Source organism: Sturnira hondurensis, unplaced genomic scaffold (assembly GCF_014824575.4).
Source record: "Sturnira hondurensis isolate 20B ecotype Veracruz unplaced genomic scaffold, ASM1482457v3 Scaffold0015475, whole genome shotgun sequence".
NCBI classification, from domain to species: Eukaryota; Metazoa; Chordata; class Mammalia; order Chiroptera; family Phyllostomidae; genus Sturnira; species Sturnira hondurensis.
This window is the reverse complement of record NW_028088106.1, coordinates 1,301,896-1,327,417: the sequence shown is the minus strand read 5'-3', so window position 1 is coordinate 1,327,417 and position 25,522 is coordinate 1,301,896. Positions and strand designations below refer to the sequence as shown.

Sequence of the window (25,522 nt, the reverse complement as noted above, 5' to 3'; positions counted from 1 at the left end):
TTCCATTGGTTGTCCTTTTCCCTGTGCTGATGCTTTCTTTTGCTGTGAGAAACTTTTTAATTTAATGTATTCTTTCTTATTTATGTATGCATATATATGTATGCATGTATGTATGAATGCTTTGGGTACCATATCCAGTAATTTATGACCAAGACCCATGCCAAGGAGCTTTATTCTTATGTCTTACATTTAGGACTATAATCTACCTTGAGTTAATTTTTGTGAGCGGCATAAGGTACAAATTTTGTTTTTTTTACATGTGACTGTTCAATTATCCCAGGACAATTCATTGAAGGGACTGTCTTTTCTACATTGAGTATTCGTGGCTCACTTGTCAAATATTTGTTGGCTTTATTTCTGAGCTCTCAAATTTGTTCCATTGGTGTATGTGTCTGTTTTTACACAGCACCATACTCTTTTAATTAGTATAGCTTTATATATAGCTTGAAATCACAATGTGTGATACCTACCTTCTAAGCACAATTTTTATGAGTACCTATCTCACTAAAACTGAAAGGAGATTAAAACCTTCAATATTTGTCTTTCCCTTTGAAAGATTAAAAAATTGAGTAGAAACTACTTGATTTGGAAAATATCCACTTCTGACTTTAAAGCTAGGCAAATTTCTCTCAAGTCACTTAAAATATGTCTGAAAGGAAAATATCAACTTTGGTTGAGTATACAATTGTGATCCTCACAATATCTTGTGAGGATCAGTAGTAAAGTGGAATACAATAGAAACCAGAATTAAGATAATTTTTGTTTTATTACTTCCTGTTTTTCTATTTAGGTTATGCATGAAAGAGAGATATTAAACCAGGGGAATAGTGTCAAGTATTTAATTTATTGCTTTCAAATTTTTTCTTTTTCTTTGTGGTGTTTAAAAATTAAGGAAGTTTCCTTCAGTTTTTGAAAACAACATTTATTGCCTGATCAATTATTTAACTCAGAAATTTCAAATTAATTACTGCTTAGTTTTTTGTTGTTGTGTATAATTTTTGTAAACTGTAATAACCATATCTACTGATCATAATTGATATTTGATGCATAACTTTGTTATATGCCAAATTCCATGAAAGAATAGACTATAGCATTATCTTGATGCCCTGGTCACACCTGTGTGACACAGGAAAACTGTCCTTATATTTTCAAAAATAATAACACTGGATCATATCAACTCCCCATTTTCATTAAAATCTATGGAAAGAAATATTTAAAATAAGTAGTCCTGACTACATGGCTCAATTGGTCATTCCATGCACTAAAAGGTTGCCAGTTTGATTCCTGGTCAGGTACATGTCCAGGTTGCAGGTTTGATCCCAGGTTGGGGTTGAGCCCTGAAGGCCACCAATGGATATTTTCTCTCTCCTCTCTCTCTCTTTCTCCTTTTTTCCTCCCTTCCCTCCCTCCATCTATCCCTCCCTCCCTCCTTTCTTCTCTTTCTAAAAGTCAATAAAAACATGTCCTCAGGTAAGGATTAAAGTAATAATAATAATTTTAACTAACTGAAATAATAAATTATTTTTACTAATAATGACACTGATTCTTCCAGTATATAAACTATTCTCTGACAAAGAGTAAGAAAGCTTTCATGTCACTTGAGAATAATTTTAAAAGTGAAATAATAAATTGCCTATTATTACCCTAGTGGCTTAGAAATATTCATACAGCTTTCCAAAGTGTCAAGGATTCTGATAGAGTAAATGATCCTGTCAGTTTCTAAACTATGTTTTTTTTTTTTAACTATGCTTTTAAAGGTTAAAGAGAATACATACCAGCTGGTTATCTAGAGTGCCCCATCCTAGATACTTTTCAGTATTATAGAAAATGTTACAGAAAAGCAAGCAAAGATGCAAACTGTCATTTATTTGCTTTGAAAAGACATAAGGGAAAATATTCTTCAGAATGAGTTTTAACGATTTTGACCTTATATTTTCAAAGCAAATGAAGTCACTCTTTTTGGGGAGAGAATGAAGAATTGAAACAAAATATTGTTTCGTATTCCAGTGTTAGAAAAGTGAAAAGAGACCCTGAAGTTTCTGGAAAGAAATATAAAAGACAAAGGGCTGCACATGAGAATATTGTCATATTCTCATATGACAATAGTTTTAGTAGATGATGGTAGGTGGCTCAGAGTACATTTTTCTTTCTTCCAGGCAAGCTCGGACCTAATCTCACAACCATGTTCCTCTGTGTTTCATATGGTGACATTAAAAATTTAGGTGGGCATACGACCCAATTCTGACCAAGAAGACATGAGGACATGTCTGTTTTGTAAGCCTTTCTACACCTAATGGGGAAACAGCATTTTTAAAAAACAAACACCATATTTCTACACAAGATTCCTAGAACTTCAGTATCCATCTTATGACCACAGAGGAATCAGCCTGAAAAGGACACACTAGAGTTTATATCGCAGCACAAAGAAGAATAAGGAATCCATGTTCTTAACGATATTGTTGAGCCACTAAAGTAATTAACATAGTGACTATCCTAAAGCCAGATTTTTTGAGTGAAATAGAAATTATTTTATAATTTAAGCTACACACAATTGATTTTCTATTACCTTATCTGAATGGAAAAGATTAAGGAGTGAGGATTCAGAAGTGGTTGGAAGGTTGGGAAGACATTGTGTATAATTCTACAAATAGAATTTTGAACTGAGTAGTTTAGAGATAAACTTAGCAAACATTAAGAAACTATAGAGTAAAAAGGAAAGAGAACATTTTCCAAAGAAAAGAATGTTTTGCATTATTTTGACTTTAAGAATGATATGCGTCAAGAGCAAAGTAGAAGTTGAACCAATTTGGGCTAAGTTTCTAGTGAAGGCTGAACTGAACATAAACTTCCAAGTTGCTCTTACACATTCCCATGCTAATAGAAATATAATACAAAGTTATTTGTAACTGAAGGAGACAGTAATTAAAGATAATGCCATTCATGAACATATGAAAAGACCTAGAGAGGAATTTAGAAAAAGTTTGACCTAGATGAAAGTAATTAAGGAGAAGAATTTGAGTCATATATGATAGTTAATATAGATTTATACCCTTGAGTAAACCACTAAGTTCAGGCACAGTAGTGCAGACCATGAAACAAATATTTGCATGTTGTCTTGCCTATTCACTTTGTCCACCCCTAAAAGTAACTTTAGATTGAAAAGTAGCAAGTGGTGATGCTCCAGAGGCATTCAGTAAATTGATCTAACATAGGCAGATGCCTATTGCATAGGTACTTCTGTGTGAACCTAAATGCTATCCAGCAATGTTAGACTTACAAAGAGAAGGTAGTAGTGCTGTAAAAGAGGAAATAAGCACAGCGATATTTAGATAGATTATAGATAGATAAAACCATAGAAATATGGTTAATGTTATGTAATGATAACCATTTGAATTTATTGCCAAGGATAAGAAAATACATTGGTAAATTTTTCTGGAATAATTCATACAAATTAATTAGATTTGGGATGTTTTCAATGTAGTGTATTAAGGGCCCATTTGTGTAAGAAGTAGAAAAATAACTCCTTAACACTTTTCTCCACATAGTTGAATTCAGAGGTCACTCCATCTAAGTACCACTCCTATGTGGGGGACCAAGATTCTTTAAAAGATACATTAATAACCCAAAGTATACTTTTAGCAGTTCATTTTGTTCATCAGCTTGTTTTTAAGAAACTTTAATTTTAGATGTCCAAAAGGGAAATTAAAGCAGATCAATACATAAAACCAGGAGAATGATTATTGGAGCTAGTGGAATATCTCTATTTTTCTCTGTGTTTTCTTCTAATAAACGGGAATATTCAAGAAGATTTGGTGGGTGACGATGTTTACATTACTTTAAGAAATATATCTCTCCTGAACAGTGGGGAGATGTATCTAATTGTAGAAACCTGTCACATGTCTAGGAAAGTATCATCTATCTATCTATCTATCTATCTACCTATTTATCATCAAGCTATCAAAATATTTTGTGTGTGTTGTGTTGCAGCAAATATTTACTGCAAAGTAACTTCCTAAAATCCATGCTAAACCTTCCAAGGACCAGTGCAACTGGTTCAACCACTTTTGCCTTTTCATTTGCAAATATCCCTCTTCTGTGATGTGATTAATGGAATTGGCTCCTCTTTTTTCTGTAAAAGGTAACCATCTTAAGCAACCTGTGCATAGTAAATGAGGACCATCATATAATGTGCAGAGAAACCCAATATAGGCCTGTCATGGCAAGGGCAATGGCTTTTGCTCCCCTTGAGAGAAAAGTCATGCCCGCCCTTTTCCTCTACAGGACTCGGTAGTCTGTGTGAATGTCTCACTTCATCCATAATGACACAGACATAGTGGGCCAGTGTCCAAATCAGGGGTGCAACCTGTATTTTTCATTTGCACACAGTGTAGTATGAGGGGTTTAATAGCCAATGGACTGTACCAATTCTACTTATGTCCTATTGCAAATGAATAGTAAGTGCAATCTCTCCCTTGAGATCTAGGCTAGCTCTAGGAGCTATCTAACAGAGCAAGAAACCTGATATTTATCCAAAGGATCTCCTGGTTACACAGACACAAGCAAACCTTCATATTCTAGTTTCCCATATTCACACAGCATCTTATATTAGGATTTTATTAGTCTGTCCTGAACCCTGACATCTGTTAACTTTGACTCTATCTTTAATTCTTCAGCTATGGTTGGTTTCACCTACAGCGAGGATCTAGGAGGGTGATAGGAAAGGATTTATTAACTATTAAATACCATCAATCTCTCCTGTGTGAGTTCAACTTCTGAGGCTTGAGCCTCACGCCTGTGCCTCCTGGTAGAAGGCCTGCTCTGACAGAGAACAAAGGCAATGCCCTTTTCCTCGGTATTGGCGTGGGGTCACAGATTCACAAATACATCCTACAGTCACTCTACCTTTCACTCTCTTCAAGTCAAAAACTCGTCCTTTGAAGAAAGAGGATATACATTATATTTGTCAAATACTCCATTTCTGCTAGTTCACATGGCATGGGAGATTTCTCCTTTCTCTCAATGTTGCCATGTCTTATAACTGTTGATTTGGGGTTTTATACATGGTAGCCCAAGTCCTCAAAATATTTCAATCCCAAATTTTCAATTCCAAATTCAGTACTATCATTAAAGTATCTCTTTAATTCTACTCTGTTTTTCTAATAATCATAATGGTTAGGATTAATTTATTCCCTTTTTTCAATATTGCAATAATTTGACATTCTTGGTGAAATGAATTTTTGCTTCAAGTTTTAGTATGATGATTTTAATAGGAAGTTTAAGGCCACAACTCAGAAACAAAATTGTAAACTAGCTCCACTCCTGTATTCAGTTATCACCTTTATTAGACCTGAATACTATATGGTTTATTAGTGAAACAATATTATATTAAAAACACAGATGAATGACAAAGGAACTATGAAGGAATTTTATCCTTTACCTTTATCATTTGAAAGCCCTTGAAGTTATCCAAATACATCTTGCATAAAATCAATTATTGAGATAATGTTTTCTCTGCTACTTTTCTTGTCCAGAGTTATTCTGTACTCTTCTCCTACAACCTCCTATATATACCTCAGATTTATTCCCAGGCTATACCATTTTTTCTCATGTCTCCGCCTCTTTCTCAGTATTTTCTTATAGATTAGATTTAGTCTATGTAGAATAAATAGTTTTAGGAAGTCTCGTAGTATACATAATGATATCAAAAATGTTGGACACATTAGTAGTTATTTTTGAGGCAACATGTTAAAGAGAACTCATAGTCTACAACTCAGAAAGTGTTAGGGCAGAATCAACATTATTCACTATTTTTAAGATGAGAAAACAAGTAAAATAGGCATCCAACATTACACAGCAAGTAGCTGGTGGAGCTAGAATTTGATCTCATGGATAGTGACTCTACCATCAAGCTCTTAATAATTAAACCAGCCAGAAATAGTATTTTTGATGTTCATTGGACCATGATCTCTATACCATCTTTCAAGTCTAATGACTATATAATATTTTAAAGAAATTTCTTCCAGGAACAATTGGCAAAAATATTGCTAAAATTTGAAAATAAAAGGAAAAATCTGAAGAAGCATCTCCAGGAAAACAGAGTAAATTAATAAGTCAATGTAAACATCTTAAAAAGCAAGAGTTTATTAAAAATCTCTTCCTGCCAGATTTGGATTGAAGCCTAGATCAGGCTGTGTTGAGAAGCCTTGGCGGGTGTGGCTCAGTGGATTGGGCGCTGTCCTGCAAACGGAAAATTGTGTTGAGAGTCGAGAAAATTAGTAATCTATATTCAACCAATGAATAACTATTAAAAATATCATAGAGATAATAGTAATAATACTATAATAGACCTTAGATAAAAATGGAATAGGAGGTTGAGGAAATGAAGTGAAGAGTATAGCCAAGTAAGAGGTATCTTTTCAAAGCAGTCTTTGCAGAGGTAAAGTAAATCTTCTTCTATTGCCATAGTTATTAAGGTCAAGCTCTTAAGCTCTAAGAGACAGGCCAACTTTTAATACATTCTGATATTTTTCAACTGTAGTTATAACCAAAAAAGGCAAAGATATAGCACCCCATACAATTAGAAGAAAAGGTAGGTGGTGCATTTCTCCTTTAGTGGGTCAGGCAGCATTATCCTCACCTCAACTATTCAAATTATTCTCGAGCAGGTCCCACATTAGAAGTTAAAGAAAAAAATAAACTGTTGTTCTCTTCCTAGGTAGTATCACATTAATCCTAGCCAAATTTCTGATCATTAAAAGAAAAGTAGAATATATTTGAAAGTGCTCTATTGCAGACAGACTAATATTTACAAAAGAGCTCAGATTTTCCTTCTCTGATTTCTATAACTCATTGAAAAATTGTGTGAAAGATACAGAGAAAACTCAAACAAAAAATTTTAAAGAACTTATTATGATAAGTGGTACATGACAAAATTGTATTTAAACAGTTACTAGGTCAAAAGGAATCCAGAATAGAACAAATGCAAACAATGTGGTTTTTTTCCTCATATCTTTGACAAAAATGATAAAATATGGTTCTTTCATGTAATAATAGGGAGAAACAGTAAGGTTGAGACTATAAAATATATTGCTATACAGAAGGAGAGAGGGCATTCATATATATGTGAATGCCAATCTGCGCAGATTGGCAGTTTTATTTGAAAAGATTCTCTGGATCATAATTTTAAGAATAGGGTAGGATAACAGAGGCAGAATGAAAGGAAAAATACAGTAGCTTCACCTTTTAACATTTCTGACAGACAAGACTGTGTAAAGGCTAATTTGAAATTTAGTTAGTGCATGCAGAAAAAAGCATGCAAGCAAATATATTTCTAAACAAAATGCTAAAAGAATGCTGTTAGCACATTTGTAAATTTCCAATTCTTTCTTACTACCCATATTCAACAACCAAACAAATCAGTTTAAATACAACTTCTTTTACTAATGGCTTTTGAAGCATCGATACAGTCAGACTTAGTTAAGAAACCATCTGCTGCAAATACAAATAGAGCTACATTCATGAATTATATTACACAGCCCTCCTAGAGAAGTTCTTACGTGCAAGCTGTTCTTGTCAAAATCAGAACCGTTGTGATGATGCATCTTAATATTCCATCAGACTTTAAGTAAAGAGTGACAAAAGTCCACATATGGATAACAGCTGTTTCTTCAGTAAATATTTTCCCATTTATTGAACTGAGGCTTATGGCAGTTTAGGATATGTTCCATCAAACATTTCTGCCTGAACTGCCTGGGGATGATTACAGCAATAACAAGGGTAAGATTTCAGTTCTCAAGTCTTTCTTACAACTTACATCTGAAAAACCAGCATATCCTTCCATTAAAGTTGTAGAGTGTGTCATTAATTTGACAGTATCCTTGACCAAGACAGACTGACGACAGAATTGAATTGATACGACTCTATATTTTTGTCTCTCTTCCTCTAATAATAGTGTCTGTCAAATTAAAGCAAAACTTGTATATTGATTTCCTAATTAGATGAAATAAGTTGATGGAAATTTAAACATTTGTGACTAATTTTGATACATTGTGAAATACTAGAAAATATTAAGGAGACTTTAGCTAAAAGGAGACTCAGATAAGATCTCTTTTTAAGCAATATAGTGGCTTATGAAATTTGAAAGTCAAAAAGAGTGAAGATCAATTTTGATGAAGAATTCAGTAACTCTATAAGAATACAGTATTTACATATCAGTAGTTAGAGAAAAAATATTTACTATCAACTAACTAGGTGACCTCCATGCTATAGTAATACTCTTGAGCATGTACCATACCCCTTTTATAAATACTAAATATTGTGTTAGATGTTAGTTCTCTTAACACTACGTCTCTCAAGAAGCTTTTTGAAGTTTCCTAACTTTAAGTTCTATTGCTAAGTAGACTTAAAGTCTCCTCTTTTTAACCAAATACTATGTTGAGGCTCTTCTCTGGTGACTCCAAAGCAATCCCTGGGAGCTGGCAGGCTGTTTGGGTGTTAGGATAGGCTTGCAATATTGATGTGTTAAGGGATTAGTGTTTCTCAGCATCTGCCTGATACATTACACACTTTTTTCTTCCTTTAATGCCGTTGTTAAAATCCCCATTTAAAAATTGAGCCTGGAGTCTTATATTCCAAAAACGTTGCCAGACTTACTGAAAATTTCATATCTAACACTAAAAACAAGAATGTCTTACCCTGCTATTGGATCCACCGCTATTGCCTTGGGATTATGAAGCTCCAGGTCAATCAGGGTGACGCATACAGATCCGTTGTAATTACAAACAAAGATCCGGTCACTGACATGGTCCACAAAGTAGAGATTTCTGGTAAGCCAGTCAATTGCCATGTGTTGCACATCTGAAAAACATACACAAACACAAAAGCATTGAATTACAGGTGCAAATCTAGTATCATAAGCCAAAGAGTACATAAGTCTGCCCAAATCATGACAGAGACCATTTTAGAACTATAGATAGTTTTATGATAAAAGACTGTGAACACAATTTCTTGCTATGCCAAATAAGTGACTTAAATATTATACAAAAAATGACTGCTTCTTGGTAGCATTCTTCTTGCCTTCTAAGGACTGAGGATGATGTAAACACAAATGGAGAAAGAGTTTATAAATCCAAAAATATAGGTAATTACAATAAAATATTTCCACTAGTTGATGCATTTGCCCAAAATAGTTCATTCAATTCAACTGTCATAGCTGGATCAATGGCACAGGTAACTTCTTCAGTAGTAAGAAGAGTAAAAATGTATTGTGAGCTTAAAATAAATCCTTGTTTTCACATTTTCTTCTGTTAAAAAAGAAAAGGTGGAGAAGATGGAAAAGGAGATCTGTAAGATCCTTTGTTTATAAAATGCATCCAAAACTTGAAAATAAAGCAAAAGGAGGGGTCTAATGTTCTTTCAATGACATAGGTAGGCATTGTAAAATAGACCTGCTCAGAGATTAATTAATTCTCTGAAAGAGTGATGTTCAGTAGTACTTTCTACAAGGACAGAAATATTCTATATTTATACTATTCAAGACAGTAGCCAATAGCCAGATGTGTCTGGTAAGCACTTAAAATGTGCCTAGTATAACTGGGAAACTGAATCTTTATTGTATTTCATTTAAACTAATTTGAATTTAAAATTTTAAAAAAATGTTGGTAGCTACTGGCTGCTGTGGAGTACAACTCTAGAAGAATATATATGTTTGACTTGAATATTTCCTTTTTTAACAGATTGTGAAAGTTCATGCTAATTAGTTATTTTTCTGGTAGAAAAGATAATCTCAAAGGTTATAGTTTTATTATGCAAACTATTAAAATTTTTATCTAACCTACAAATCTTATTTAAACATTCTTTTTTTCTTTAAAATACCTAAAAATATCTAATTCCACTAATGTGCCTCAAGCAGCAATATTAAGCTGGTTACCTCAATAATGCTGTAAATAAATAAATTTCTGGGTTTTATTCATTATAAATTTTATGGCAGTTGTATTTTTATGTATGAGAGTTGTACTTTGATATCTCCTTGTATGAACTCACTATGGATCTATGATTCATTTACTAAAAAAAGTTTCTCTCTTTTTTTTAATCTTCACCAGAAGGTATGGGTATTTTTTCATCGTTTTTAGTGAGAGAGGAAGAGAGAGAGAGAAAAGGAGGGAGGGTGAGAGAGAGAGAGACAGACAAACAGACAGACAGAGAAACATCAACTGGTTGCCTTCTCATACATACACACCCTGATAGGGGATCAAACCTGACACCAGGGTATTTGCCCTGACCAGGAATTGAACCTGCAACCTTTTGGTCCATGGGATGACACTATAAGCAACTGAGCCACACAAGTCAGGGCAAAAAGATTTTCCTTTTGCAATCTGAACTAAAACAATCTTCCAATTCGACAATTCAAAAGAATTATTCAGTAACATGCTGCTTCAGTGAACGATACTCTCTCAAGAGAAATATTCATATAGATGCATATGCCATCATTCGTAATGGTATATTGTCAAAGTAAAATAAAGAAAGCGGCAACTTTATGAAAATATCTATTAGGCCTTACGTGCGCAAGCAGAAGGTGGATATCACCTTCACTGGGTACACATCATCAGGTTATTGATTATAGTTTCATTCCAAAATTACACAGTTCTTATGGAAGCATAAGAATTTAAATGTTCCACATACCACATGCAACATTTTCCAGCTACTTCAGCGGTCAAAATTCTTAAAAATCTGAACTATTTCTGTTTCCAGAAATCTGTAAATGTATGCTTTGTTTTGGTTTTCACTCTTTTGCTTCTCATTCTCTACCTATATCAGGTAGAACACAGAACCCATTGTGTCAAATGTCATTGTAAAACCTTGAATTCAGATACCCTGCTAGAGTATATCCAGTGACCCATCTTTCATGCTAGTCATGTAACTGGTTTAGTCTATTCAATTGTAATTTCAAAGAAAAGATCTTTTTAACAAATTCACACCTTCTTTCAACTCGGTATAATTGGAGAAAGAGTCTCTACTTCGGAAACAATAGGTATTGTTAACAATCATCCAAGTTTGAAGGAGGAGGTCTCATTAAATTACTTGATAATTAGCTAAATGCTTAGTAATGTAGAAGTTGTTTTTTTTTTGTTTTGTATATTTGACATTTTTGTCTGATTTCAGAGAAATTTCTATTAAGATTGGAGAAGTAAGGCAATTAGACTAAGAGTTCAAGTAAGCAAGCTGAGAAATTAGATAGATAGATGATGATGATAGATAGATAGATAGATAGATAGATAGATAGATAGACAGACAAACAGATTTAACTAACAAGATTTCAACATTTTAGGAGATAGGTGAATTTTTCTAGGCAACAGATTTAGTGTTTCATTTTCATTTTCTGATATATAACAAAGTTCATTGGAAATTGCTAAAGATAACTGTAATAGTTTTATGACATTACATTAAACATATATCACTAATTATTTTTGGAGTAATGTTAGTATAGGTAGTTAAATAGCTATTAATAAGGGAGGGTGCAAAGGGAGTGAGATATTCAACTTAATAAACTAGGAAGCTGAATCAGATATTAGGACAGCATATTAAGCTTACTGGGAATCCATTGCATTTACAAACTCATTCACACACCCCAGGGAAATGCTGCCGAGAACATTTAATCTCCAGAGCAGACAGAAAATCTCCCCAGGGGTGCTGCCAGCCTGATACCATATTACAGAAGGGAGTAGGAGGAAAAAATCCTGCATTGCTTGGAAAACAGATGGCATAAAGGAACTTCTGAACATGAGCAATAGAAGTCAAGATGGCATGTGGGAGGTGTTTTTACATTGGACATGTGCAGTGAAAGCCATACAGAAGCAGAGCCTAACCTGGGAAAAACTAGAAAGATAATGGATTGAAAAGAGAACCCAAACCTCAAGAGGTTCCATAAAGGAATTGGTCAAGGGGAAGACACAGCTCAAGCTCAGGAAGAATCAGGAAGTTGGATGCTTTGAATGGCTTCTTGATCATTACTGAGAACCATGAAATTATGTGGAGGATTAATAGAAGTTTCGGTGTAGTTGCTTCTATAGTAAAGACAGCCCTCTACATTCCATCCCTGAGGGTGTATTATTTTCCTCAATATCAATAAAAATTAAGAAGTGTTTAAACTTCTCCATGTATGTGTCATTTGAATTCCTTTCAACATAACAGAATAACTCATTGTCACCAGTAAAGAAAGACCTTTATCACATCACTGTTACTAGTTTAAATATGTTCTTGTTATTACATTCTTTAGTTACCTTTTATTCACTTTTTTCAACCAAAAGTCACTCAGATTTCACCCTTACTGCTCTCTTGAAATGTCTCTTAATGGTCACTCAGAATCTCTTAATTGCTGAAAGCAAAGGCTACTTTTTTGCTCATATCTACAAAATAATCTAAATATTAATATTGGTAAAATATTAAATAATAAAACTATTGAGAGCATTTTGAAACTGGGAAAGTATTAATACATGTAAGTAACTATTAACACTTTCTAAAACACAATATTTTTTAGGTTTAAAAATTTAAGTAGAAATTAATTTATAAATTTATGGAAAAATTAAAAACAAGAAAAAATAAAAGAAGACAAATATTTATAATAATTTATAATTGAATAAATTAAATAAAATGTTACATCAATTCTTTCATCATATCTTAAAGCAAATAACTAATACCAGAATTGGGGAATGTAGAACTTAAACATTTTTTAATCTACTAAAATATCTGTATATATAGTGCTATGGACTCAATTGTTTTCTCCAGAATTTATACGTTGAAGTCCTAACCCTTGGTATCTCAGAATGTGGCTGCATTAAAAAAAAAGGTATTTTAAAAGATAGTTAAGTTAAAATAAGGCCATTAGGGTAGGCCCTAATTCAATCTGACTGGTGTCCTTATAAAAAGAGAAGATTATGACATACAGAGAGAGACCAGGGATTCCTGGACCCAGGGGAGAGGCCATCTGCAAACCACAGAGAGAAGCAAAATAGGGAAAGAAGCCTCAGAGAAGCCTAGTCCTTCTGGTAACTTGACTTGGGTTCCAGTCTTCAGAACTGTGAGAAAATGGATATCTGTTGTGTGAGCACTCAGTCTGTGATATTTTGCTATGGCAGATCTAGCAAAATTTTCCATAATATACCTCCTCAAGTTTTTTTAAAGTGGTCCATGCCATAAATTATTGAAGACAAATGTCAAAATCTTGCTAAGAAAAAATATTTTAAAAATATAAAAGAAATGTCACATGTCCTTTTAATGTTATACTGGACCATTGTCTAACCAGCCCCTTCTAGGATTAATTAATTCTTCTGAGGGATATACTTTTGTTTAACTTACAATTTAATAGTTTTCATTAGGTCTCAGTCTCTGTGAATTTAGATACCAATTTGTATATTGATAAATTTCAAATAACATTTGTCCAATACAGACTAAAACAATTTCAATCAGGTAGTAAAATAATCCTAGTTTATTGTCCAGTATGACATTAACTGGTGTTAAGTCTAACTTTGCAATCTCAGATTAGCATATTTTTCTTTTATTTATTGTAAATGCCTGTCTCTTTTGCAATCCTTTGAATCAACTTTACCATCCTGCAGATTCTCTCACTAATGAGCTAAATGACTTGTTAAAAAATGTCCACTACATATTTTTATGTGATGTTTTTAACCTTTTGCAAATTATACATTAATTAATTTTAGTACTTGACCTCTTCTTTAATTATTTGCTGTATAATCTCCACCCAACCAGATATAACACATATAAATGAATGCAATGATTGTAAAATAATGTAAATAGGTTAAAACTTGTGCATAGGGGCTATGACAAACCTAGATGATGACCTGAAAGAATACATGCACTTCTAATGAGGCAGGCTCAAACTCAGCTGATGGGTTTTATATTGAAATGCTTCTTTGTTTTAAAGACTACCAAGACATGGACTTCTAGATTTCCTTCGAAGTCTTCTATTGCTTACATATGGTAAACTAATTTTTTTAAATTATAAAACATTTTTTGGTATCAAACAAAACCCATCTGCAGTCAACCTGTATCAAATGCCATTAGTGTGATCACATCAAAGCAGAACAAGCACTATACATCATTTAGTTCAGAATAAGCTCTATTTAAAAGGATGTTCTTGCAAAAGTTACTAATAGCCATAAAAGCCATTATTCATAGAATAAATATAACATTCAGTTTACAAAGTGTTAAGATGCTTATATCAGACAACAAACTTTAAGAACCCAGTACAATGATATGCAGTGGGTACTCTATAAACATTAGCTGCCTCTCATAGACAACTAAATGACTGCCCTTTAGTTTGTGACATTATAACTGCTTATGATATTTATGTACTAGAGAATAACATGGTTCTAGATAAAAAATAAGTTAATTCACAATAAGACAGACACTTAGTAGCTGTGATAATTTTGAAATATTCCTCAAATATTTTGGTACTCCTCCTTTCAAGAGGCAGAGCTTCTTCTCCCCTTGAATGTGGGCTGTTCTTTGTGATTGTCGTGTATTAAATAGAATGTGGTAGAAACAATTTGTGTGATTTCCAAGGATAAGTCGTCAAATGCATTTTATCTTCCATTTTGCTCTCTCCCTCTCTCTTTGGATCACTCAGTGTAGTGGAAGCCTGCTATTATGCTCAGAAGATACTCAAACAACTCTGTACAGAGAGAGGCTCCTGCAGCAAGAAACAGAGAGAAGTCTACCACCAACAGTTGCAAGAATGAGCTTGGAAGCCAGTTTTCCAGCTCTAGAGAAGCTGATGCCAGGTGCCTGCAGTCCTGGCTAACATCTTGATTACAATTTCATTAAAAATCCTATGACAACCACCTTGCTAAGCAACTTCTGAATTCTTGACCCACAGAATGTATAAGAGAATATATGTTTGCTATTTAAGCCAGTCAATTTGGGGGGTAATTTTTATACAAAAATAGATAACTAATATAGTAGTCAAATCCCTGTAGGTTTTTGCTGTTTTTTTACAGGTTGAATATTATTTCTTATTTCTTATTTTTTAATGACAGTTGAAATACATTATTACATTAGTTTCAGATATATATTGTATTGATTAAACATTTACACACTTTACAGAGTGATCACGTCAACACCATACATAGCTTTACAGCATTACTGACCGAACTCCATATGCTGTACTTTACATGTCTATGACTGTTTTTATAATTTGCAATTTTTATTTCTTAATCCCTTTCATCTTTTCACCCATCCTACAACTCCCCCGCTATCTCATGACCATTAATTTGTTTTTTGTTATCTGTGAGTCTGCTTCTATTGTGTTTTATTGTTTATGTTATTACAGTTGTCACCTTTGTACCCTCTTCACTTCCCTCCACTCAGCCCACACCCTCATGCTCATGTCTATAAGTCCTTCATATATATTCTTTGGCCAATCTTTTCACCTTCTTTAAATCAGTCAGTTTTTAAAAATTTCACATGTAAGCAACATCATATGTCATTTGTCTTTCTCTTCCTGATTTACTTCACTTTGTATAATAACCTCTAACTCCATCCATAATCTATGTTGGTGCAAGTAGTAACTTTTCATATATATATATATATATATATATATATATATATATATATATATATATATATATATATATATATATATATATATCTTCACCTGAGGATATGTTATAAATTTATATATATAATATAATCTTATACATATTTGTATATTACATATAGATATATAGATAGTTATATAGTTATATAACCTATATAATATTTACCTGAGGATATGTTTATAAATTTTTTAGAGAGAAAGGAAGGGATAGAAGAGAGAGAGATTGGTATGAGAGAGAAACATTGATCAGTTGCCTCCCATATGAATCCAGCCAGGGATTGAAACTGCAGCCTAGGCATGTGCCCTGACAAGGAATTGAACACATAACCTTTTAATGTATGGGACAATTCTCAACTAACTGATCCACCTGACTAGGGCAGATCTTATTTTTGTTTTTTTGTATGGTTAAGTGATATTCCATGGTATACATGAACCACATCATCTTTATCCATTTGCCTATTGGCAGAAATTTAGGTTGTTTCCATATTCTGGCTACTGTAAATAATGTGCAATGAACACAGGTGCACATACCTTTTTTAAAATTAGTTTGAATTTCTTCAAAACTTTGTGGCTTTTAAATGTAGACTTTCTTGGCTTCTCTTAACTTGGAGATCATATTTAGACATATCTTAACTGGAGGCTTACATTGAAAACAAACTATCCACCTCTCTTTCCTCTCCATTGTTTTTAGCTACTGCAATTGTTTTTACTTCCATAATTCTATATAACATGTTTCTATTACAATTTTAAAGTTTTAAGGTTTATATATTGAACTATATTGAACTTTCTTTTTTGTTGTTGTAATTTTTATTTTTTTAAATTTTAAATGTTGTTCAAGTTGTTTCCTGTCTTTTACTCCCAACCCAGCCCACACCCCCAGTCCTCCCCACCTCCCTCCCATTTCCACTCCCCCCTTCTTTTTGTCCACGTGTCCTTTATACTTGTTCCTGCAAACCCTTCCCCTTCTCCCCTGAAATGCTATGGAACTTTGTAATATACAAGATTATGATTTAATTCTTAGTATCCCTGTAGATACACATATATATGAGCTCTGTCCAGAAGGTATCCAGCCATGTAATATAGAAAATAGAGATATTTATTGAAGAAGATGCAGGAAACATTGTACATAGGACAATGACCCCTTAGATCTTCTCAAAGTAGACACCTTGGAACCTCACACAGTTGCTATTACTGCCCTGTTGTGTACTTTCCTGAATCTCATTGGTGGTCTGAAATCTCTTCCCTTTCAAAGGTAATTTTAGTTTTTGGGAGAAGCCCAGGGCACCATCTCTGGGCTGTAGGAGGTCTCAGTCACCTGAGTGATTGGATGTTTTGCCAAAAAACTCTGTATAAGACATGATGCATGAGCAGGCATGTTGTGCTGAAGATACCAATCACCAGTTGTCAATAGTTGTGGCCATCTGAATCATCCCAATAGTTTCTGCAGAGGAATGTTCAAATTTAACATGAAATTGGATGCACCTTAGTTGCTCTATTTGCTCAGTCATTTTGAATGGGTCAGCCACACAGCACACATGATCACTCAAAGGCATTTAATGCCCCCACTGACTAGTGTGGTGAAGTCATCATGGTTCACATATGGGTATTCCAGTCCACTCTCCTTGGCTGGAGTGTTACACTGGTGTTGCCCAAACCATTCTCATCATATAAACAATGGCTAGACTTTCTCAGCACAGAAATTGTACATTCATACTCTCTCTCCCCTCACCTTTCCACAATCTTAATTGTTAGTTAAATTAACATTCAATGTTTTTTAATTATGACTATATGATTTTTTAATTGACAGAAAATATTTTATTATAATTATACTTTCTTTCTTAAACAATGTTTTTGATTCTATTTTCCTCCTTTTCTCTTTGTTATGTGATTCATTATTGCAAATTTCTCTAAAACCCCTAAATGGAAACAAAACTCACAGTAACCTGTTAATTATTTTTCTTTTGGCATCTTCCTATCTCCTGCCATGCTTTTTCCAACCTGTACTTGGCTTGCTCCACAGCTATAGTCTTTTGGCTGTTTTTTTAATCAACCAAGATGCTTAATGTTTGACTGCTTCAAAAATCAAACATCCCATTTTCTTCCAAAGTACAGAATAAGTTGTTCACTGATGTGGGGCCAGGGCATGAAATCTGGTAGCTAAGATATTCTAAAAACAGGTTGTAAAATAATCTTCTTATCACTAGCCCTATCCTACATCTCCACCTTCAGATGTGTCTTTAGCCTTTGTGAGATTCTTTATCTTAGTATTCCATTTGCATTCAGCAAAGCAAAGAAATATTCAGATTAGTTCATTTATCATTTAATCATCCACTTTTTTATTCTCCAAAATTAGTGCACATTTTGTTTCCTCTCTTTCTTTTGTTCTTAATGCAATTAAAGACATTTCTTTACTGCATTTACAGTGGACTTAAGGCAAACAAGCAAACAAACATGCAAACAAGAACAATAGAAAAATACTCTTGATCAGTCTGCAGTGTTTAACAGAAAGTCCCTGGGAGCCGTTCCAAACCAAGAAGTTAGACATCTGTTCATCTTTTCAAAAAGATCATTGTGACTGCCATGTAAATACAAAGGGATGAGTCTGAAAGCAGGTGACCAGTTAGGAAGATCCTGCAATTCTAGAAGAGATATGATGACTTAAAATAGTATCAGAACAATAGCAAGTCTGTGTGATATATATTCACCATAGCTCCTTTGTCAACAGTAAATACATAATCATATTTGAAGGAATACACTTAAGTTATGTTCTAGCTTAAATGAAGGATCCAAGAATGATAGGAATTTTGAAGGCATCACAGAAAGTCAAAAACATTCCAAATATAGTTTCCAACCACACAAATAGTATTGTCTGTTATAAACATTTTAAGCTAACATTTTTATTTATACTCAAATATTGTCCCTCAAGATAAGATGCTGCCTTCACTGAAGAGAGTTATAGAGAACATTAAGCAAAAATAAAATTAAAAAATGCTAAGATTATAAAGAAACTATTTTCTTTTCCTAAAGATATGTCTCTTAAGTGGAAATTTAACGTGTAGGTTTTATCTACATTTCTTTGTTAGACTATTTTAAAATACTTAGTGAATGATAAGATGATGTAATGTTTTTTTACATATGCTTTCATCATTTTTATTAAGGAACATTACTGCTTTATACTTTGTAAAGCTAAATGTCTTCCCTAAATCAACTGGATAGAGCGAACAAAGGCTCTATTTGGCTTGGTATAATAATAAGAGTAGTAATAGTTATTATTATTTTTGAGAGAGTGAAAGAGAAGAAGGAAGAGAAGGAGAAAAACATAAATGTGAAAGAGAAACATTAATTAGTTGACTCTCATATGCCCTGACTGATGACTAAACCCACAACCTAGGCACATGCCCTGACCAGGCAGCATCAGACTGGTGACCCTTAGCTTTGCAGGACAAAACCCAAACAAATGGGACTCAATGCTCAGGACTCCTTGGTATAATCATTAAAATGGTATCATAGTAGTTCAGCTCAGGTATACTGCGGGTAGGCACATCCTTGTTAAGGAACTGAACTAATGGCACAGTACAGATCCCTCCCTTATCCTTTAACTAATGAAAGAGTGCCTCTTTCTAGACACCAGTACTATTTCTTAAGCACATAAAACATGGTCAAAATGAGTATCAAGGTCAGTTCTTTATTCAGACAGTCACAAAATTCTACTCACAATATGTGTATGTATTTAAGAAAAAAGACAAGGAGGGTGCTTCTGACATAGGATAGTGAGCCAATATCAGATATTCATATGGATATCAGATGTTCCTATACTTTTGTTATGAGGGACATGAAATAATGAGCTTTTAAAAAATATCGTTGTTTAAGTGCAGTTGTCAGTGGCTATCCCTCTCAACTCTGGCCCCCCCACCAGCCATTCCCACCTCCCTCCCCAGATCCCACCCCTTTTGAACCTCCTTCCACTCCATGGTCCCCGTATATTCCTTAATCCCTTCTCTAATTCAAGCAGCAAACTAATATTATTTCCACTAATGGATGCATTTAGAGAAGATGCCAGGGTTATTTTCTCTCTACAGTAAATACAGTTTACAAAAAAGTGTCTTTTTTTTCTGAAGATTTTATTTATTTATCTTTAGAGGGGAAGAGAAGGAGAGAGGAAGAGAAATATCAATGCATGGTTGCCTCTTGTGCAGGAAAACTGGCCTGCAACCCAGGCACATGCCCTGACTGGGAATCGAACCGTGATCATGTGGTTAGTAGGCCCACGCTCAATCAACTGAGCTACACCAGCCAGGGCTCTTTTTTTTCTATTAGGCAAAACTTTACATTCTTAATTGACTCATGACTCAAATGGATTCATTCTCCACTCCTTTCATATTTCTCCCCACTTCACCCCATATTAAGTCTACCAGAAAATCTTATAACCTTCACCAGAAAATATATAGCTCTTTCCATCTCTGCTATTACTCTCCTTGGCCAGGACAATACCTTCTCTCCCCTGATGGCTGCAATAGCTTCTTACCTGGTCTGTCTACTCCCCTTCTAAACCCATGGAAATCTTCATAGAGCACCTACAGGGATCATTGTAATGTTACAGCTGATTACTAGTGAAGAAGGGCTTAACTGATAGACTCTAGGTACTTACTCTCCTGAATGAATGCTTTCAGGGTACATCTTCAGTATTTCTATAAATATCTAAGTTTGCTGAACTTTAGCTCCATTTTAAGTCAAAACTTTAAGAAGAATTCCTCTTTTTAAGGTTTTGGCATGTACATGAACCAGAAAAGGTGTAGTAGGCTTCCAGCTTCCATTGGTGTTATTGTTTCTTCCACAGAGTTTTAATAAACAACAGGTTTTCCTGTAAAATCCTGTCTATATTCTAATTTTCCAAAGTATCACTCACTCCTCTTCTTAAAATCCCCAATGATTTCCCACCACACTTAGCATAAAATTCAGTCTTTAACATGGCTCACAAGAGTTCCAAACCACCTTTGTACCTCTTACTTTCCTTGCTCATTCTACCCTAGTCACAGGAAGCTCCTTATTTTTCTCATCAACCTACAAAGAAAACTCACACTTTAGAACATTTTTACTTGATCTTCAAGACAAAACAGTATTTAAACATGCATAGCTTGTACTTTTACTTCAGTCAGGTATTCATTCAAATGTCAGTTTCTCAGAAAAGGCTTTAAAGTCAATATTTTTAAAAACCCCACCAAACTAACAAACAAGAAACCCACAAAGCAACTTATGCCCAATAATCAATATCAATGTATTAATTCCATTTTTGTATTATTTATAACTGATTGAAATTTACTACATATTTACTAGTTCCCAGTCTCCCTATACTAAAATATAAACTCCATATGAGCAGGAATTTTGTACATCTAATTTACTGCTACATTCCCAAAATTTAGAATTGTATTTACTCCATGATAAGTGCTAAGTACATAGTTTCTTATCAATACTGGTGTTCTATTCACAAAGAACCTTTCTCAAGAATCTCCTTACTAAAATCTCTGCTCTCAACTCTAAATCAGAGTCATCTGAAGTCCCAGTTCCTTTGCTCTTTAGTCAGCTGCATTAGTTTCTTTGATTTTACAAGTAAACTCAAATTCTCTACCCAGGAAAGATTTATATAAGAAAGATCTATATTATTTAATGTGGGTGAATAATTTTATAAAAGCACAAGTAGGCAGATAACAATTGCAGGAATGAGTACACAGGGTAAGTAACAATAGTGCTAGGAAATACAGTGCTATACAACAATGTAGGAGAGGAATAACAACAGTGAGCCTGAGTGAATAAAGAGGAATAATAAAGCAAAGATCAGACGAATGTACTGATAAATGTTGTACTGGGGATAAAATACAATCCATCACAAAAAATGTATTGTTAATTTTTTATTGTATTTTTCCACTACCATTTATCCCCCCATAATTTCTTTCACCTCCACCTTCCTCCTCCCCCCTGCAATATGATACTGTTGTCCGTGCCCATGAGTTCTTTTGCTTTTTTGCTTGATCCCTTCACATATACTGTGTTTATGAATAGAAACAATTAACATAATTAAAATGTCTGTACTACCCAAAGCAATTTACAGAGTCAACACAATTTCTATCAAGATGACAATCACATATTCACAGAACTAGAAAAAATATTCCAAAAATTTATATGGAACCTAAAAGGACCTCAAATAGCAATAGTGATCTTGAGAAAAAAGAACAAGGTTGGAGGACATAGTAATCAAAACACCATGATACTGGCATTAAAAACAGATACATAAATCAATGGAACAGAATAGGAAGCCCAGAAATAAACCTATACATTTATAGTCAGTTAATATTCAACAAAGAAACCAAGTACATTCAATGAACTCAAGATCATTTATTCAAAAATTGTATTAGGAAAACTGGATGGAATGTGCAAAAAAAATGAAACTGGACTACCTTCTTATGCCACATACAAGAATAAGTTAAAAATAGATTAAACACTTAAATATTAGATCCAAAACCATAAAAATACTGGAAGAAGACATAGGCAGTGAAATCTCTGATATTTCTCATAGCAATATTTCTCTGACTATTGGCAGACATTTTATGTACTAAACTTATTCTAGTGAAATGGCATGAGTTTTTTTGGAGACATATGCACAATAAACATTAGTAAATGCCTTTGAACTGTTTATTAATTAATTTATTTAATTTTTGAGTTATGTCCAATAGTCAAAACCAATCGTTAAATGATTAATTTGTATTTCATGGGTAGAGATTCTTCTAGGAGTTACACTGAAGCATCCTGAAAGGTATTAGGAAAACTCTAAATTAAGGAGTGTTGCAGGAGAAGTCCAGTTATAGTCTAGTGCTGCAGTGACAAGTTTACATTTCTCTACTCCCGAAGTTTTATTCTAAAGTTAGCCTAAGGCCTGTACAACTGGAGACACAGTGTTATTTTTCTGGGGATTTGCCCCATGGCATTCCAGCTGGATACAATAGGAAATAAATTTACTTCTACTTTTAGAATACAGAAAAAAGAATGTCTTTAGTTAGTTTGGGCTGCTACAACAAAATACCATAACCTAGGCCTTACAGAACAAACATTTATTTCCCACATTCCTGGAAGCTGGGAAGTTCAAATTTAAGGTGCCCGCAGACTCAAACAACTACCTTCTTTCTGTTTCCAAACAGGGTAGAGAGAGAGTTTGAACTCTGGTCACTTTGCTATTTACAAGGGTATAAATTCCCTCATAGAAGTTCTACTCTCACGACTTTACCTAAATCTAATTACACTCAAAGACCATTCCTCCAAATACAGCACACTGGGGGTAGAGCTTCAATATAAATTATGAGGGATACAAATATTCACCTTATAGTATTCAGAACTATGGAAAACCCAACTCATATTGAAATTTACATATGATAAATAAAATAATTGCTAACAATAAGTTCTGAAATCTTTCATGTTTATAAATGGTGTATATCAACATTATGTATTTATTAGAGAGTTCTAACTCAATGGAAAGAGTCTAATAAAAGACAGAGGTAAAGTATCATAATCCAAGTTATCCAATCAAAACTTTAGTTTAGTAGATCTAGACAGAGATTCAAGTGGAAAATGAGCTAAGGTTGAAACAGACTGAAATATATACATACATACATACATACATATATACCAGGGAATGGGATTAATTTAGAAGCAAAGTTTATAATGATAAGCAGTAATTTTATTTTTGGTCAGGCACAGTCTGCTAGACTGGAGCTGAGCCCATAACCAGCCCAAGACAAGCTGGTCAACTGCATATTAGAATTACAGAAGTTATGTCAAATTTTGCAGACTATCGAAGAGTCATGCATAGAGAATGGAACTGGCTACTCTTTACCTGAGAGAGAAAAATCTGATTTGAGATTAGCTCAGAAAATATTCTTATCTGTCTCAATCATCTTTGTGTACTTCATCCTGAGAAAGGAACTGGATATCACTATGTTTGTGAACCCCAACATTTTTGTTGAGTGTGCATATCTGTGTATCTACTACAGTATTTTACAAGAAAAATTTTGGGAAAAAATATTTACTGCAAATGTGCTTTGTTTGAATACTGTATTGAGGAACCAGTTTTGCTTATAAAATACTCCAAAAATTTTTCTTCAAAATCTGCTATTAACAGGCTAAAATGCTAGGTAATATAATAAATACAGGTATCTTTAAAAGGAAGAATAAAGTAACAATAAATATAAACTCTAACATTCTCCCCAAGTTCCTTGGCTAATTAATATAATTTATTAAGCACATTATTATCACTTTTCCTCAATTTCTCAAAACATTGCTTAGGTGCAATGTCAATATTAAAGGTAGGCCTTTCTAGTGGGCCATATCAGAATCACTTGGTGGGCCTTTTCAAATGATACAGCCTTTCATGACTCACCTTGTTCACCCCCCGCTTTCCAAGGTTTTTATACCTCTCTCCCATTTGGAGACTGTTTTTGAGAGCCACTGTTGCTAATGTTAGTGTATCTAATCCATTTGGCTTGTTAAAATGAAAATAGTTGGGACCTACCAGGGCAGTATAGTGTTTTGCAAAAGCCATGCAGTCTAACCTAACTCAAACCTGGACCCAGTATTTGTTGTGTGCTTCTATTTAGTTCTCGAAAGTTCCAATTTTTCCTTCAGCCTAAAGGGAAAAACAAGGTCTTCCTATTGCATACAGTCATTTTGCACTCATTCAATAAGTTGTGGGTATAACTATTTGTGGAAGATTTGGGAAGTTCTTTGAAGGGACCAGTATTTGCCTTCCTAATGTGCAAGAAAAAATATAGGGCAATTTACATCAATTTACTGTATTGCTTATTAAAAATGGCTATTTCGTAATGTACTATTATTTTATGAGTAAATGTATACTTCTCTTTTTTCAAATGTTTAAATTTATTTTTATTGTATTTTTATTATCATTTATCCCCCTTATATCCTGGTCCCCCCAGAATCACCACACTGTTGTCCATGTCCATGAATCCCTTTTCCTTTTTGCTTGACCCCTCCACCCACTAAACCCCTCCCCAGAGCTGTCAGCCTGTTCTCTATCTATGAGTTTATCTCTATTTTGCTTGATAGTTTAGTTTGTTCATTAGATTCCACATATGAGTAAAATCATATGGTATTTGTCTTTCTCTGGCTGGCTCATTTCACTTAGCATAATGTCCTCCAGGTGCATTTATGCTGTTGCAAAGAGTAAAATTTTCTCCTCCTACTTCTCCTTCTTCCTAGCTGAGTGGTATTCATTGTGTAAATGTACCATAGCTTTTTATGCCTTTTTCACATGTAAAAGATTGTTTATTTATTTCCTCATCCATTGCATGTTCTATTTTTTATGTATTGTTATTCAGTTACAGTTGCCCCATCTTTCTCCCAATTGCTCACCCTACCCTGTCTACCTACTCCCCCACTATTGTCTGTGCACATGAGTCCTCTATTTGCGTTTCTTTGCTTGACTCTTCCCCTTCTTTCCCCATTATCACTGTCTCATCTCCCCTCCAGTCACTGTCAGTTTGTTCTGTATTTCCAACTCTCTGGTTCTGTTTTGCTCATTTGTTTGTTTTGTTGGTTAGGTTCCACTCAGAGGTAAGTTTTTATGGTGTTTGTCTTTCACTGCCTGGTTTATTTCACTTAGCATAATGCTCTCCAGTTCCATCCATGTTGTAATGGAAGGTAGGAATTCCTTATTTCTTTCTGCTACATAGTATTCCACTGTGCAAACGTACCACAGTTTTTTGATACACTCATTATAGTTGGCCACTTAGGCTGTTTCCAGCACTTGGCTATTGTAAATAGCACTGCTGTGAACATTGGGGTGCATAGATTCTTTTGGATTGGTGTTTCAGGATTCTTAGTGTATAATTCTGGCAGTAGGATCAC

At 34.0% G+C, this 25,522-nt stretch overlaps 1 protein-coding gene across 1 annotated transcript in view; it reads right to left on the bottom strand.

The window, feature by feature from the left end:
* LRP1B (LDL receptor related protein 1B) overlaps positions 1 to 25,522 on the bottom strand; it is a gene marked incomplete at its 3' end in the record, with an annotated part of 1,343,287 nt that overhangs the window by 750,040 nt on the left and 567,725 nt on the right. The window contains exon 7 of the mRNA XM_037064526.1: positions 8,694 to 8,856. Coding sequence (XP_036920421.1) covers positions 8,694 to 8,856 — 163 coding nt within the window. The remainder of the gene's footprint in view (positions 1 to 8,693; positions 8,857 to 25,522) is intronic.